This window comes from Rhineura floridana, chromosome 5 (genome assembly GCF_030035675.1).
Source record: "Rhineura floridana isolate rRhiFlo1 chromosome 5, rRhiFlo1.hap2, whole genome shotgun sequence".
Lineage (NCBI taxonomy): Eukaryota > Metazoa > Chordata > Lepidosauria > Squamata > Rhineuridae > Rhineura > Rhineura floridana.
This window is the reverse complement of record NC_084484.1, coordinates 88,948,535-88,963,690: the sequence shown is the minus strand read 5'-3', so window position 1 is coordinate 88,963,690 and position 15,156 is coordinate 88,948,535. Positions and strand designations below refer to the sequence as shown.

The following is a 15,156-nucleotide window of genomic DNA, read 5'->3' as shown; positions in this document are numbered from 1 at the left end:
CCTGGGCTGGTTTTTTCTTGAAAAATCAGGTGGAACATTTTTTACCCCAAGAAGCTGTCAAGACTCCTTTGGCACTTTTGGGCTCAAACCTGGGATGGCAGTCTCTGGAGGAAGATGAGGAGAAAAGGGAGGGTGAGGTTGGAACACTGGAGTAGAGCCTGGGTGAAGACAGTCCTCCCTCCAAACCTGTCAGGCTTCAATGGTGAGACAGGACTCACATCTGCTCCCTCTCTTCCTGCGCTGTTAGAGTCTGGGAAGGGCTCTGAGCCACTGCCTGGGGTGGCTGAACAGAATTTGGAGGGTTAGGCAGGTCTGGTGGTGTCTCCCCGATGCAGCATCTCACCTGCAGGGGAAACATTTCTGCAGGTCAATATAAATATAAGTATAAATATAAATTATAATGAATACAATGCTCTGTTTTCGGATAGATGTGTTCTATACACCAGAGACTCCTCATTTATATTCTGCAACTATAGAAGCAAATTCAGCTTTGGAATGTTCACTGAACTTCACACCAAAAGAAGTAAGTATATGAGATAATGATAAGCAACCCATATTTTTAAAATGAGAAAAAATGTTAACTCTGTGAAATTCTTACAGAAACCTGAAGTCATCTTAGTCACTAAATTACTACATAGTCTATATGGCTGAGTGAGTAACTGGATCTGGCTGGTGGGTTGTATCTATCCATATTTTCCTCACTCACCGTGGGCCAAGTTTGACAGGTGGGTGGGGATCATGAGAAGTAATGGTACCATTCTATTCTCCATTGGTCAGACCTTACCTGGAGTAGTGCACCCATTTCTGGGCAGTTTAAGAAGGGTATTGACAAACTGGAATGTGTCCAGAGGAGGGTGGCAAAGATGGGGGAAGGTAGAGACCAGGTTTTATGAGGGACAGTTGAAGGAACCTAGTATGTTTAGCCTTGAGTAGATATGATTAAGAAGTGATATATAGCCATCTTCAAATATTTGAAGGCCTGTCATATAATTCATGGAACAAATTTGTGTTGTGTTGCTCCAGAGGCTTGGATTCAAACCAGTGGGTTCAAATTACAAGAAAGGGGATTTAGACTAAACATTAGGAAGAACTTCCTGATGGTATGAGCTGTTCAGCAGCTAAACAGAAGACTGCCTTAGAAGGTTGTAGACTTTCCTTTTAAGTGTTTAAGCAGAGGCTGGATGGGCACCTGTCAGACATGCATGAAGTAGTGGGTTTCCTGCATCAGCAGGGGTTGACTGTCAATGTTTCAGAGTGAGTTTGCCTATTATTGATAAAAGCTTTCTTCTCTATTGTCAGTTCTCAATTCCTTGGACACAGATACAGTCTGATCAAGGAGCCATCTTAAAGACTAGATTCTGTTGTGGCATGACTATAATCCTGTGCATAGTTACCTGGGAGTCAGCTCTGTTGAACTTAGTGATGCTTACGTCTGAATGCACAGATTCATCTTTTAAAAAACACTTAGCTTTAACAAAGGATCTTCCTCATCAGCTGAAATGTAACCTTTAGCTTTTCATTAGAAATGCAAATGATATTATTAAGAAATGTAACCATTTAAACTGCTAGCCTGAAGTAGGAACTCCATCAAAGAAAAGGAGAGAAGTATCCAGCCACTTGTTAATTCTTGTGTTCTCACTCCTTTTATTTCCATTCCTTCTTTTATTTCCATTTCTTTATAGGTATTTAGTAGGGATGTTCATTGGCTCTATGCACTTCACAAATTAGAAGGTGAATAAGGATTATTTGGTTGAGGTTTTCATAAGGCATCTCAAGTTTGATCAGGGATTCTCTAAAGTCCTTGTGCTAGATATCTTCTGTTTGGGAGATCAGGTTGTCAGAGATGCTTTGAGGACAGGAAGAATACAGATGGATTAAATATATCATAGAATAGTAGAGTTGGAAGGGGCCTATAAGGTCATCGAGGCCAATCCCCTGCTCAATGCAGAAATCCAACTTAAAGCATATCTGACAGGCTGTCCAGCTGTCTCTTGAATGCCTTCAGTGTTGGAGAGCCCACGACCTCCCTAGGCAATCGGTTCCATTGTTGTACTGCTCTAACAGTCAGGAAATTATTCCTGATGTTCAGTCAAAATCCGGCTTCCTGTAGCTTGAGCCCATTATTCCATGTCCTGCACTCTGTGATGATTGAGAAGAGATCCTGGCCCTCCTCTGTGTGGCAACCTTTCAAGTATTTGAAGAGTGCTATCATATCTCCCCTCAGTCTTCTCTTCTCCAGGCTACACATTTCCAGTTCTTTCAGTCTCTCCTCGTAAGGCTTTGTTTTCAGTCATCCTTGTTGTCCTCCTCTGAATCTGTTCCAGTTTGTCTGCATTCTTCTTAAAGTGTGGTGCCCAAAACTGGACGCAGTACTCAAGACGAGGCCTAACCAGTGCTGAATAGGGAGGAACTAGTACTTCCCATGATTTTGAAACTATACTTCTGTTAATGCAGCCTAAAATAGCATTTGCCTTTTTTGCAGCCATATTTCACACTTAGAATTTTGTTTCTGGGATATTAGTTCTCCCTCCCAATTTTGTATCATCTGCTAATTTGGTAAGCATTCCCTGTACCTCCTCATTCAAGTCATTAATAAAAATGTTGAAGAGCACTGTGCCCAGGACTGAGCCTCGTTACCTCCCCCCAGTTTGAGAAGGAACCATTGATAAGCACTCTTTGAGTACGATTCTGTAGCCAACTGTGGATCCACCTGATATTTTATTATTATTATTATTATTATTTATTAAACTTATATACCGCCCGACTAGCGATAGCTCTCTGGGCGGTTAACATAAAATACAATAAAATTACAGAATCTATTACAACAAGCATATAAAAACTACACAGTCTAAAATCAAATTACAAACATTTAACTAAAAATAAAATGCCTCAGAGAAGAGAAAGGTTTTAACTTGGCGCTGAAAAGATGATAGTGTCGGCGCCAAGCGCACCTCCTCGGGGAGACTGTTCCACAATTCGGGGGCCACCACTGAGAAGGCCCTAGATCTCGTCACCACCCTCCGGGCCTCCCTATGCGTCGGGACCCGGAGGAGGGCCTTCGTAGTAGACCGTAGTGTACGAGCCGGTTCGTATCGGGAGAGGCGTTCCGACAGATATCGTGGTCCCGCGCCGTATAAGGCTTTATAGGTTAACACCAACACTTTGAATCTGGCCCGGAAGCGTATTGGCAGCCAGTGCAGGCGAGCCAGCACAGGCGTTATATGCTCAGACCGCTTAGTTCTTGTTAGCAGCCTGGCCGCCGCATTTTGCACTAGCTATAGCTTCCGAACCGTCTTCAAAGGTAGCCCTACGTAAAGCGTGTTACAGTAGTCCAAACGCGAGGTTACCAGAGCATGTACTACTGATGTAAGGTCCTCCTTACTCAGATAGGGACGTAGCTGGGCTACCAACCGAAGTTGGTAGAACGCATTCCGTGCCACCGAGGCTACATGAGCCTCAAGTGAGAGGGAAGAGTCTAGAACGACTCCCAGACTACGCACCTGTTCCTTTAGGGGGAGTGTAACCCCGTCCAGGACAGGTTATATATCCACCATCTGATCGGCGAAACCATGCACCAACAGCATCTCAGTCTTATCAGGATTGAGTCTCAGCTTGTTAGTTCTCATCCAGTCCATTGTCGCGGCCAGGCAACGGTTCAGCACATCGACCGCCTCACCTGAAGAAGATGAAAAGGAGAAGTAGAGCTGCGTGTCATCAGCGTACTGATGACAACGCAATCCAAAACTCCTGATGACCGCACCCAACGGCTTCATATAGATGTTAAAGAGCATGGGAGACAAAACTGAACCCTGCGGGACCCCACATTGGAGAACCCACGGTGTTGAGCAATGTTCCCCAAGCACTATCTTCTGGAGACGACCTGCCAAGTAGGAGCGGAACCACTGCCAAGCAGTGCCTCCAACTCCCAACTCCGCAAGCCTCTCCAGAAGGATACCATGGTCGATGGTATCAAAAGCCGCTGAGAGATCAAGGAGAATCAACAGAGTTACACTCCCTCTGTCTCTCTCCCGGCATAGGTCATCAAACAGGGCGACCAAGGCCATCTCAGTGCCAAAACCAGGCCTGAAGCCAGATTGAAATGGATCTAGATAATCGGTTTCATCCAATAGCGCCTGGAACTGGTCGGCAACCACTCGTTCCAAGATCTTGCCCAGGAATGGAACGTTCGCTACTGGTCTGTAGCTGCTGAAATCTTCTGGGTCCAAGGAAGGTTTTTTCAGAAGTGGTCTCACAGCTGCCTCTTTCAGACAGCCGGGGACCACTCCCTCTCGCAAGGAGGCATTTATCACTTCCTTGGCCCAGCCAACTGTTCCCTCCTTGCTAGTTTTTATTAGCCAAGAGGGGCAAGGATCTAGTACCGAAGTGGTTGCACGTACCTGTCCAAGCACCTTGTCCACGTCCTCGAACTGAACCGACTGAAACTCATCCAACAAAACATGACAAGACTGTGCTCCAGACACCTCACTAGGGTTAACTGCTATAAAATGAGAGTCTAGGTCCCGGCGAATGCATAAGATCTTATGCTGGAAGTGCTCAGCGAACTCATTACAGCGGGCCACCGATGTATCTACCGTGTCCTATAGGCCTAGATGGAGTAGCCCTTGGACAACTCTGAAAAGCTCTGCTGGGTGGGAGAGAGATGATTTAATAGTGGCGGCAAAATGTTGTTTTTTTGCCACCTTCACCGCTCCTACATACAGCTTAGTGGAAGCACGAACCAGTGCATAGTTGCATTCGTTGGGAGTTCGCCTCCATCTCCGCTCAAGCCGCCTCCTGTCTTGTTTCATCGCTGTCAGCTCTGGAGTATACCAAGGAGCTGAATGAGCTCTACAGAGGAGAGGGCGCGCAGGAGCGATCGTGTCCACAGCCCGGGTCATCTCCGTATTCCACAGATTAGCCAGGGCTTCGACAGGAGCGCAAGTCCTATCAGCCAGAAAATCCCCCAGAGCCCTTTGAAAACCTTCAGGATTCATTAGTCTCCGGGGTCGGACCAATTTAATAGGTCCCCCACCCTTGCAGAGGGAAAAGGCCACTGAAAGTCTAAACTTCAGCAAGCAGTGATCTGTCCATGACAAAGGGAGAGATGTAAAACTCCCCACATCCAGATTACTATCCCCATGTCCAGTAGCAAAGATAAGGTCGAGAGTATGCCGTGATGTATGTGTTGGGCCCCTAACATATTGAGACAGCCCCATGGTTGTTATGGCGTCCATGAAGTCCTGAGCCGCCCTGGACAAAGTAGCCTCGGCATGGATGTTGACATCCCCCAATACTAATAGTCTGGGGGATCTCAACAATACCTCCGAGACCACTTCCGTCAGCTCAGTTAGGGAAGCCATTAGGCAGCAAGGTGGGCGGTACACCAAAAGGATTCCCATTCTGTCCCTCTGGCCCAACACAAGGTGCAAACACTCCAGACCAGTAACTGCATGGACATGGTGCTTGGTGAGTAAGATGGAACTCTTATAGACCACAGCAACCCCGCCTCCCCGACCCTCAGATCTACCATGATGCTGAACCAAGTACCCCGGTGGGCAGAGCTGGGAGAGACTAACTCCTCCCTGTTCGCCCACCCAGGTGTCGGTTATGCATGCCAGATCGGCTGCCTCATCCATAATCAAATCATGGACGAGGGAGGTTTTATTATGTACCGATCTGGCATTAAAAAGCAGCAACTGGAGATCTGAGAGTTGGCTGAGAGGACAACCAACAACCCTGCGGATATGAGAAGGACCGGAACGCGGTACAGCCACTATATGTCTGGGCTGCGTTCCCCTTACCTGGCACGTCCTTCTCATAACACCATACCTCCCTCTGCCCGTCACTACGGCAATTGGGGCCCCCTCAAGTCTCCCCGCTTGATGGAAAAACCTCTTCCCCAGGCACATGATAAACTATAAATGCAAAAAACTCATATGCTTAAAAATACACACTCACTCATAACATACATTCATACAGATACCCACACATCCAATTCAAGTCCGCACAGCAAACATAGTCCCGCACTCTGTACAAACGAACGCCAACTCTGGACCTCTCTTCTTCCACGAAGAACACCACCCTCGAAAAATCCGGATGACAACGATGTCGAGGAGGCGTGGGCCGCCAAGGCAGAGTGCAAACCACAGCGGCAGAGATAGAAACACGCAACGGCAAGGAGAACGGCAGCCACGGCAGCGACGGAATACAAGCCACCACAGAAAGAAGCGCGGCAACAGCAGCAGCAGCAACGGACAGAATTGTTTGCTATTGTGCCTTTGGAATTTCCCTTTTTAGAAACTCCCACCCATCTTGGACTCCTTTTCTCATTAAGGTTGCTTGCCATGGGACCTTACTTATCATTATTCTGAGTTTATTAAAATCAGCTTTCCTGAAGTCCAGGGTATGTGTATGGCTCCTCTCACCATTTGCTTCCTTTAAAATAAAAAACTGAAATATAACATGGTCACTTTCCCCTGGAGTTCTCGTAACTGTCACTTCATCTGTTAAGTCATCTCTATTGGTTAGAATCAAGTCAAAGATAGCTGATCCTCTAATTCCTTCCTCCACTTTCTGTAGGAGAAAGTTATCTCCAACACAAGTCAGGAATTTCTTGTTTGGCAGAATTTGTCTCCCAGCAGATATTGGGGTTATTGAAGCCCCCCATTACTACTACATCATGCCTCCTCAATACATTGGCAATTTGCTTTTCAAAAGTTTCATCCTTGTCTGATGTTGAGCCCCAAGTCTTTCAGGAGGATCAGGAGGGGAGTCGGTCAAGCCCCAACTTCCCCAGATAGAGCGGGGGAGGGGGAATCCAGAGGTAGGCAAGGCTTTCGAGGACAATGAGGGAGGGGGTATAGGTGACAGTCTGCCAGTTCCCACAGACAGTTCTCCCGCCAAAGAAGACCTTGCTCCACCTACAGACACCCCAACAGAGCCGTTGGGGGATGACCTGGCACACGTGCCAACTCTACCCCCCCAGGACTCCCTGCCTGGTACTTCAAACACTTTCCCACCTCCTGAAGCCGAGCCGGCACCTATCAAGCCTGTACTGTCAGATGAGCCAGTGGAGGCTTGCCCCCCCTCATCCTGCACAAGATGCCACGAGAAGCGGGTCAGCCACAAGGTGGAACTTTGGAGGAGTCACAGATTACGAGTGAAGACCTTCCCTACTTAAGGCGGTGCCCCCCTTATTGGGGTGCTGAGTCAACTTTCTTCACATGCTGCAGAGTATGCCTAGGTAGCTTAGTTAGGAACAGTAGTGAGCTAGCATAGTTAAGTCTCTGAAGCGCACTGCTTTTGATGCAACCGTTACTCTAATAAAACAAGAATTAATTCCAGTCTCACCTCTGTCTCGTGTCTCGCACTCTGGGCAGGACATCTGCTCTTTGATTGGGGGGTCGGTAGTAGACTCCAACCACCATGTTCCTTTTATTCCTTGCCCCAATTATTTTAATCCAGATACTCTTAGTGGGGCTACCAAGCTCATCCTCCTGTATTTCTGTGCAGGGATATACATATTTTAACATACAGTGTGACTCCGCCTCTCTTTCTATTTCTTCTGTTCTTTTTGAACAAGTTATATCATTGAATTTCTGTATTTCAGTCATGGGAGTCATCCTACCAAGTTTCAATTATACCTATCAAGTCGTATTTACTCTCCTGTATTAAGAGTTCAAGTTTGTCCTGTTTTTTCCCATACTTAGCATTAGTATACAGACATTGAAGATGATGTGATTTATGGTCTGGCTTCCTTCTTATATTTTTATGAAATCTATTATTGGGCCCCATTAGAGCCGTTCTCTCAATTCCTGTTACTGTGCATAAACCTTCATCGATCATTATCTCCAAGTTTGTCTCCCTCCCCTTAGGATTCAGTTTAAAGCCCTCCTCATGAAATTCATGCTGTGGCCAAACACATTCTTCCCAGTCCTTGTGTGGTACAACCCATCACTTGCCAGACGTCCATCTTCCAAGAATTGTAGCCTGTGGTCCCAGAATCCAAATAAACTCTCCCAGCAGACTGTTGCTCCTTTTTTATCTCTAGAATTCTATTTATTCTTCTCTACATGTTTACCTTCTTTTTCTGTCCTTGCTGTGCAGAAAGGGCACATTCCTTATGACTTCACTGATGCTATAAGAAGTGACTCCCCTTTATCTGGATCCCAAAGTCAGAGATGGCTTTTTTTTCTCCAGAGATTCAAGCTATGAAAAAAATACAGCAGGGATGGGCAAAAATACATCAAAGATGCCTCTTGTCAGTATGGAGATAGGGAGGGGTGAGGTGCAGGGAGTGCAGTGTGGTGTGGGTATGGCAATGGAGCCAATTTGGCACTTTTGCTGCTGTGCTGGTGCTGCATCCATACCACACTTGACTCCTTGTGCTTCTCCCCTTCAGTAAGCAGCAGCGACACTTCCTGTTCAGAAGCCAGCTGTGCAATGCCACTCTGCCTTCACCACTCCACCAACCACTAGATTTGTGAAGGAAGCTAGAAAGAAATATTATCTTGGTCTCTAACCAATGAGCTGGGAATCACACTGTTCAGTGAAGAGTGTGAAATATCTCAGTATAGCAACTTCACCGAGCTTTTATGAAATGTGTTTTGGGTATATGAAGTGCTTCCTCCCATATGCAAAACCTTTGTTGGCTTCAGGCCTTTAAGTAATTTTTTTATAAATGGTTGTATTCCTTTTTGCCACTGGTGAGAAAGTGACAACTTTGCATTCACCCTCTAGGTGGCAGCATATGACTTCACTCTTCCAATAAACATTAATGTTGATGAGGATCCATCTTCACTGAACACCAAAAAAGCAAGTCTTGCTGGTTCGGCAAAGCATATCATTGTCCCACGGCCTCAGATGTTGACTATACCTACTCAAATATGCAAAGTTCAAGCAACGGGTATGTACCCCGTACAAGCAACATACATGTGCTACATGGCATCTCTAGCCAGCTGGGCTTTTTCTTGATAGAAATGGGAACACCAGCTGATAGAACAAAAGGTATTGATCTGTGCCTTGACAAAGTAGGCATTGGAATCAAGTGGGAGCTTAAGAGCTTGTGCCAACATTTTCAAAAGCTTTTTCATATTTAATGTTTGAAATAGGGATTTAAAGAAAATGCACCACCATCTTCTAGTCAAGGAAATAATTACTGTGATGTGCCCTCTTTTCACATCCTGCATGCAAGAGAAGACTTCTATGTGTAGTTATTTTTTATGTGTAATTTTATGAGTGCAAAGTGGGGCTACCAAATGGAAGAGAGAAGTAGCTTCATAAATGGGGTTGGGAAGATGAAAAGAAAGCTTAGTAGATGTATGGGATGGGAAGGGGAAGCTTTGGGGGATTACCATGGTGGGAATAGTGGGGTTGGCATGTGGAGTGAGCAGGGGCACAACCCTGTGTGTGTGTGTATGTATATAAGTAAAATAAATGTGCACAAGTAAAATAAATGAAAACCACAAAAGCAAATTCGATACAAAACATCAAAATGCAACATAATTACAGTATGTGCTTAGAAAATTTTACAAAAGGTGAAAAAGCCCTCGTGTAATACAATCACCAAAATTATTCACATACACGTTCATGCTACACAAACTAATCTAATCACAAAACCCCACATACCCCATCACTCAACAGTCACATTCCCCTTGTGCTCACCACATCATTCCATCCCCTCAAACATTCAACAATCAGTAGTCAGATATAGAAAAATAGATCCACTGAATAAGAGCAATCCAGTAACAGCAGAAAAAAAAGGAATTTCCCTCCTATCTTTCACTTGGGGCAATATAAACATCCTCTCCCCACCTCTCGCCCAGGGGGATGAAGCCCTTCCCCACAAAGTGTGGGGAGTTTTGGGTGGCCACCAACAAACCTGATTCTCATAATCTGACAGGGAGTATCCCAGGCAATCAAATAAAAATAAAATAACCCAAGAACAACAAAGGAAAAATTCTATTATGAATAAAGTTACCTAAACACCTTGGGATGTTTGCAAAATTAATGCTAAGGAAATTGTTCTGTCAGCATAAGCATTTCTGCTTGCCCCATGGAACAATCTCCCTTTTCCCCTTCTTGCTGTTCTGGGGGTTCTCCTGACTCTCCAGAGGAGTTTGGGGGGTGCAGGAGATGCATGGGTATATAGGGAGGGGGAAAATCCCATTGTCCCAGTGAGAATCGTCCTTGTTTCTGCTAGTGCAACAAGTTAGTTGAATATGGCCCTTTGCTTGGCTAGCATCTTGAACTGTGGGAACGTTTGCTGATCTGTCTCGGACACTAAAATATTTTGGGTCAGCACTATGGATGGAATCCTCCTTTTTTATGTTTTGTTTTTAAGTGTGGCCTCCTGGTGGTCATTAATGATCTGATTCCTTTTTCCTCCAATATCTTCTCATTTTTCCAATCAATTTTTTTTTTGCTTTGTGGAGAATTATCGATATTATAATCGCCCTTTATTCATGAGTCTCTACTGGTATCAGTCTTTATTCTGAACTCTGTAATGATTGCCTTACATTCCTTTTCAAGTGCACTGCAGACAGATGATCAAATCAGTGTCTTCCCCCTTCTGCTTACAATCAACACCTCATTCCCCCTTGCTGCTTTCTGTCTGTCAGTTACAATCAACATCTCATTGATATCAGTGAAAGGGAATACACATTTGGAGAGCTTTCATAGAAAATAGATCAATAAAAGTATCACTCACACTATCGATGATTTCATAACATTTTTTTTAATAAAAAAACAAATAGGAAAAAAAGAAGAATGAATTGGAAAACAGGTGTGGAGAGTTGCTACTTCAACATTCTCTCTGCAAATAGAAAATACCAGAATTAATAATTCAATACCAACTCCTATTACTGCAGAAATGGAGCCCATCGCTAGCCAGCACTGGCAGTGCTATAATTTTATCCCCCTTTTCAGTAGCAAGGAAATAACACTAGACATCTTAGAAACATTTTAAATATAAAATATTTAAAATATAATATGCTTTGCAACTGATTTTTCTTGTATACAGATAATTACATGTTTGCTAATTCTGTAGCGTCTCCCAGAAGTTTTCCTTGTTAAAAACAAACAAACAAAACCAACTTCAATTAACCACAGGGGGAAAATCAGTTCCTAAAGCAACTAGAGGAATAATATTCCCTGTTGGCTCACTTTACTTTACTTTTGAATGCTACTGGGATGCTATAGGGTTAACATTTTAAAAAATGACACACAAGAGTGACGTGTAATGCTTGGGCATAGGAAAGGAGACATGTTATAAAAGAGCATTTGTCTCCAAGGGGGCATTGAGACTGTCACTTCTATGTGTGATTGACTACAAAAAGTCACACAAGAGAGTTACAAGTATGTACTGCATTCAGTGATCAGTCATGCTCCATTTCTCTGTGTGCTGCAATCCTATGCTTACTTACCAAGGAGCATTCTCCATTGAACATAATGGGGCTTCTGAGTGTACATGCATAGGATTGTACTATAAAGCTTATACCTAACTAAAGAGCTACAAAGATTTTCCTGATTGGTCAAACAGCAAATTTTCTTGGTTGTTGTCTCACTCCCTTTTTTAAAATGTCAGAGCCTTTTCCCCTTGTATGTTTGCACCATGTTTCACTTGCACTTCAATTGTTTCACCTTTTAATACAGCATTTATTAAGAAAACTACCGTATATTCCGGCGTATAAGACAACTTTTTAACCCAGGAAAATCTTCCTGGTGTTGCGATCCCCCAAATTTATGGTATTGGGGGATCTCAACATTCATGCCGAGACCGCTTTGTCTGGGGCGGCTCAGGACTTCATGGCCTCCATGACAGCCATGGGGGTGTCTCAATTTGTTACTGGCCCTACGCATATTTCGGGGCACACTCTAGGCTTAATTTTTGCTACTGGAGCAGGGGATGGTGATCTGGGAGTGAGGGATTTTACATCTATTCCTCTGTCATGGACAGATCATCGCCTATTGAGGTGTAGGCTCACAATGTTTTCTCCCCTCTGCAAGGGTGGAGGACCTATTAAGATGGTCCGCCCCCGGAGACTAATGAATCCTGAAGGTTTTCAGAAGGCTCTGGGGAGTTTTCCGGCTGATAAAACTGACGCTCCTGTCGAAACCCTGGTCAATCTGTGGAATACGGAAATGACCCGGGCAGTTGACACAATCGCCCCGGTGCGCCCTCTCCTCTGCAGAGCTCAATTGGCTCCGTGGTTTACCCCGGAGCTAAGAGTGATGAAGCAAGAAAGGAGACAGCTTGAGTGCAAATGGAGACGAACTCCCGACGGCTGTGGTCTTGCACTTGTGAAGATCTCTACCAAGCTCTATGTGAAGGCGGTGAGGGCAGCGAAGAAGCAGTACTTTGCTGCCTCCATTCAGTCATCTTCTAACCGCCCAGCGGAACTTTATAAGGTTGTTCGGGGACTTTTACACTCTGGTCCTCAGAACGCAATAATACCATCAATAGCCCGCTGTAATGAGTTTGCGAGACACTTCCAAGATAAGATCGCAAACATCCGCCGGGACCTTGACTCCAATATTGTAGCAGTTGAGCCTAATGAGGTGTCTGGAGCACAGTCCTGTCCTGTTTTATTGGATGAATTTCAGTTGGTTCAGCTCGAGGACGTGGACAAGGTGCTTGGACAGGTGCGGGCGACCACTTCTGCTCTGGATCCTTGCCCCTCATGGCTAATAAAAGCTAGCAGGAACGGAACAGCCGGATGGGCCAAGGAGGTGATCAATGCCTCTTTACGAGAGGGAGTGGTACCACCCTGCCTGAAACAGGCAGTGGTGAGACCGCTCCTAAAGAAAACCTCCTTGGACCCTGAAAATCTTGACAACTATAGACCGGTAGCAAATGTTCCGTTCCTGGGCAAGGTTTTAGAGCGTGTGGTCGCTCACCAGCTCCAGGCTCTCTTGGATGAAACTGATTATCTGGATCCATGTCAATCGGGCTTTCGGCCGGGGTTTGGTACAGAAACAGCCTTGGTCGCCCTGTATGATGACCTCTGTCGGGAGAAAGACAGAGGGAGTGTAACTCTGTTGGTTCTCCTTGATCTCTCAGCGGCTTTTGATACCATCGACCATGGTATCCTTCTGGGACGTCTTGCGGACTTAGGAGTTGGAGGCACTGCTTGGCGGTGGCTGTGCTCCTACCTCAAGAATAGTCTCCAGAAGCTGGTGCTTGGGGAGCATTACTCGAGTCCCTGGATACTCCAATATGGGGTCCCACAGGGTTCAGTTCTGTCCCCCATGCTCTTTAATATCTATATGAAGCCGCTGGGCGAGGTCATTAGGAGATTTGGAGTGCGTTTCCAGCAATATGCTGATGATACGCAGCTCTACTTCTCCTTTTCATCTTCTTCAGGTGAGGCTGTTAATGTACTAAACCACTGCCTGGCCACGATAATGGACTGGATGAGAGCTAATAAACTGAGACTCAATCCTGACAAGACTGAGATGCTGTTGGTGGTGGGGCTCTCTGCCCAGATGGTTGATGTCCGACCTGCCCTAGATGGGGTTACACTCCCCCTAAAGGAGCAGGTCCGTAGTTTGGGGGTCTTATTAGATCCGCTCCTGTCACTGGAGGCTCAAGTAGCCTCGGTGGCACGGAATGCGTTCTACCAGCTTCGGCTGGTAGCCCAACTACGACCCTATCTGGATAGGGAGAACCTTGCCACAGTTATCCATGCTCTGGTAACCTCTAGATTGGACTACTGTAATGCACTCTACGTAGGGTTACCTCTGAAGACGGTTCGGAAACTTCAGTTGGTGCAGAATGCTGCGGCCAGAGTTCTTACTGGGACAAAAAAATTTGATCATATAACACCTGTCCTGGCCCAGCTGCACTGGCTACCAATATGTTTCCGGGCCAGATTCAAAGTGTTGGTTCTTACCTATAAAGCCCTTAACGGCATCGGACCGCAATACCTGGCGGAACGCCTCTCCCGCTATGTACCTACCCGGTCGCTGCGCTCGACGTCGAAGGCCCTTCTCCGTGTCCCAACGCATAGGGAGGCACGGAGAACGACAACTAGAGCTAGGGCCTTCTCAGTGGTGGCCCCCGAACTATGGAACACCCTCCCTGATGAGATACGCCTGGCGCCTTCTTTGCTATCTTTTCGGTGCCAGGTAAAGACCTACCTCTTCGCCCAGGCATTTTAAAAAAAATTAAAATTTGAATTTAAAATTGAAAATTTTTAATTATGTTTTATTGTGTTTTTGTATTTTAACCTGTTTTATCATGCTGTACACCTCCCTGGGAGCTTATTGCTATAGGGCGGTCTAAAAATGTAATAAAATAAATAATAATAAATAAATAAATAAATTCTCAAAAGTTGGGGGTCGTCTTATACGCTGGGTGAAATGGTGGCCGCAAAAAACGGTGGGAAAATTGGCCAATCAGAGAAGCTTGGGGTGATAAAGAAGCAATGGCGGTCATAGGAATGCACCAGCAAGCACAAAACAGCCTCAAACCAAAACTCTGGGGCCGCTGGGCTGCGAGAGCACGATTGGGCTCAGCAAACAAGGGAAAGAATGAGCCGCAGCTGCGGGCTCTAAAGGCAGTTGCGGTAGGCTTAAGATGCCGCAGACGAGCCGGGGAAGGCAGAGCAACCCTCCCAGATAGGGGCTCTGACACAGAGCCGCAGCTGCAGGCTCTGGAGCTGCCGTGAAAAAGGTAAAGTGGCAGCAATACTGAGAGCAGCAGCCGCAAGCTCTCAGTTAATTCTAGGTGGCTTGCTGAGGGGGGGAGAACCGCAGCCGCGGTCTCCCGTAACGTCACTGAGCTTCAGGAGGCAAAGGAAGCCGTATGCACAGGCTTCTTATGTAGGGGTGGGAGAGCCGCAGCCGCGGTCTCCCGTAACGTTACTGAGCTTCAGGAGGCAAAAGGAAGCCGTATGTACAGGCTCCTTATGTAAGTAAGCCGAAGAAGTCAGGAAAAAATGCCGCGGAGCGGGCCAGGAAGCCGCGATCGCAAGCTCCTGATTAGAGCTGCGTCAGCCGCCAGAGAACAAAAGGAGCTGCAGCCGCAGCCTCCCTGAAAGCCGTAGGCAATTTACTGGGGGGAAAAACGAAAGGAGCCGCAGCCGCGGTCTCCCTGAGAGCCGTTAGGGAATTTCCTTCCTTTCAGCTTTAGAGTGAATTAGGAAAAGTTTAATC

At 45.9% G+C, this 15,156-nt stretch overlaps 1 protein-coding gene across 1 annotated transcript in view; it reads left to right on the top strand.

Moving 5' to 3' along the window:
- LOC133386076 (cilia- and flagella-associated protein 47-like) overlaps nucleotides 1-6,297 on the top strand; it is a 70,341-nt gene extending 64,044 nt beyond the window's left edge. The window contains exons 21-22 of the mRNA XM_061629700.1: nucleotides 429-523; nucleotides 5,980-6,297. Coding sequence (XP_061485684.1) covers nucleotides 429-523; nucleotides 5,980-6,297 — 413 coding nt within the window. The remainder of the gene's footprint in view (nucleotides 1-428; nucleotides 524-5,979) is intronic.
- Nucleotides 6,298-15,156: the final 8,859 nt, after the last annotated feature.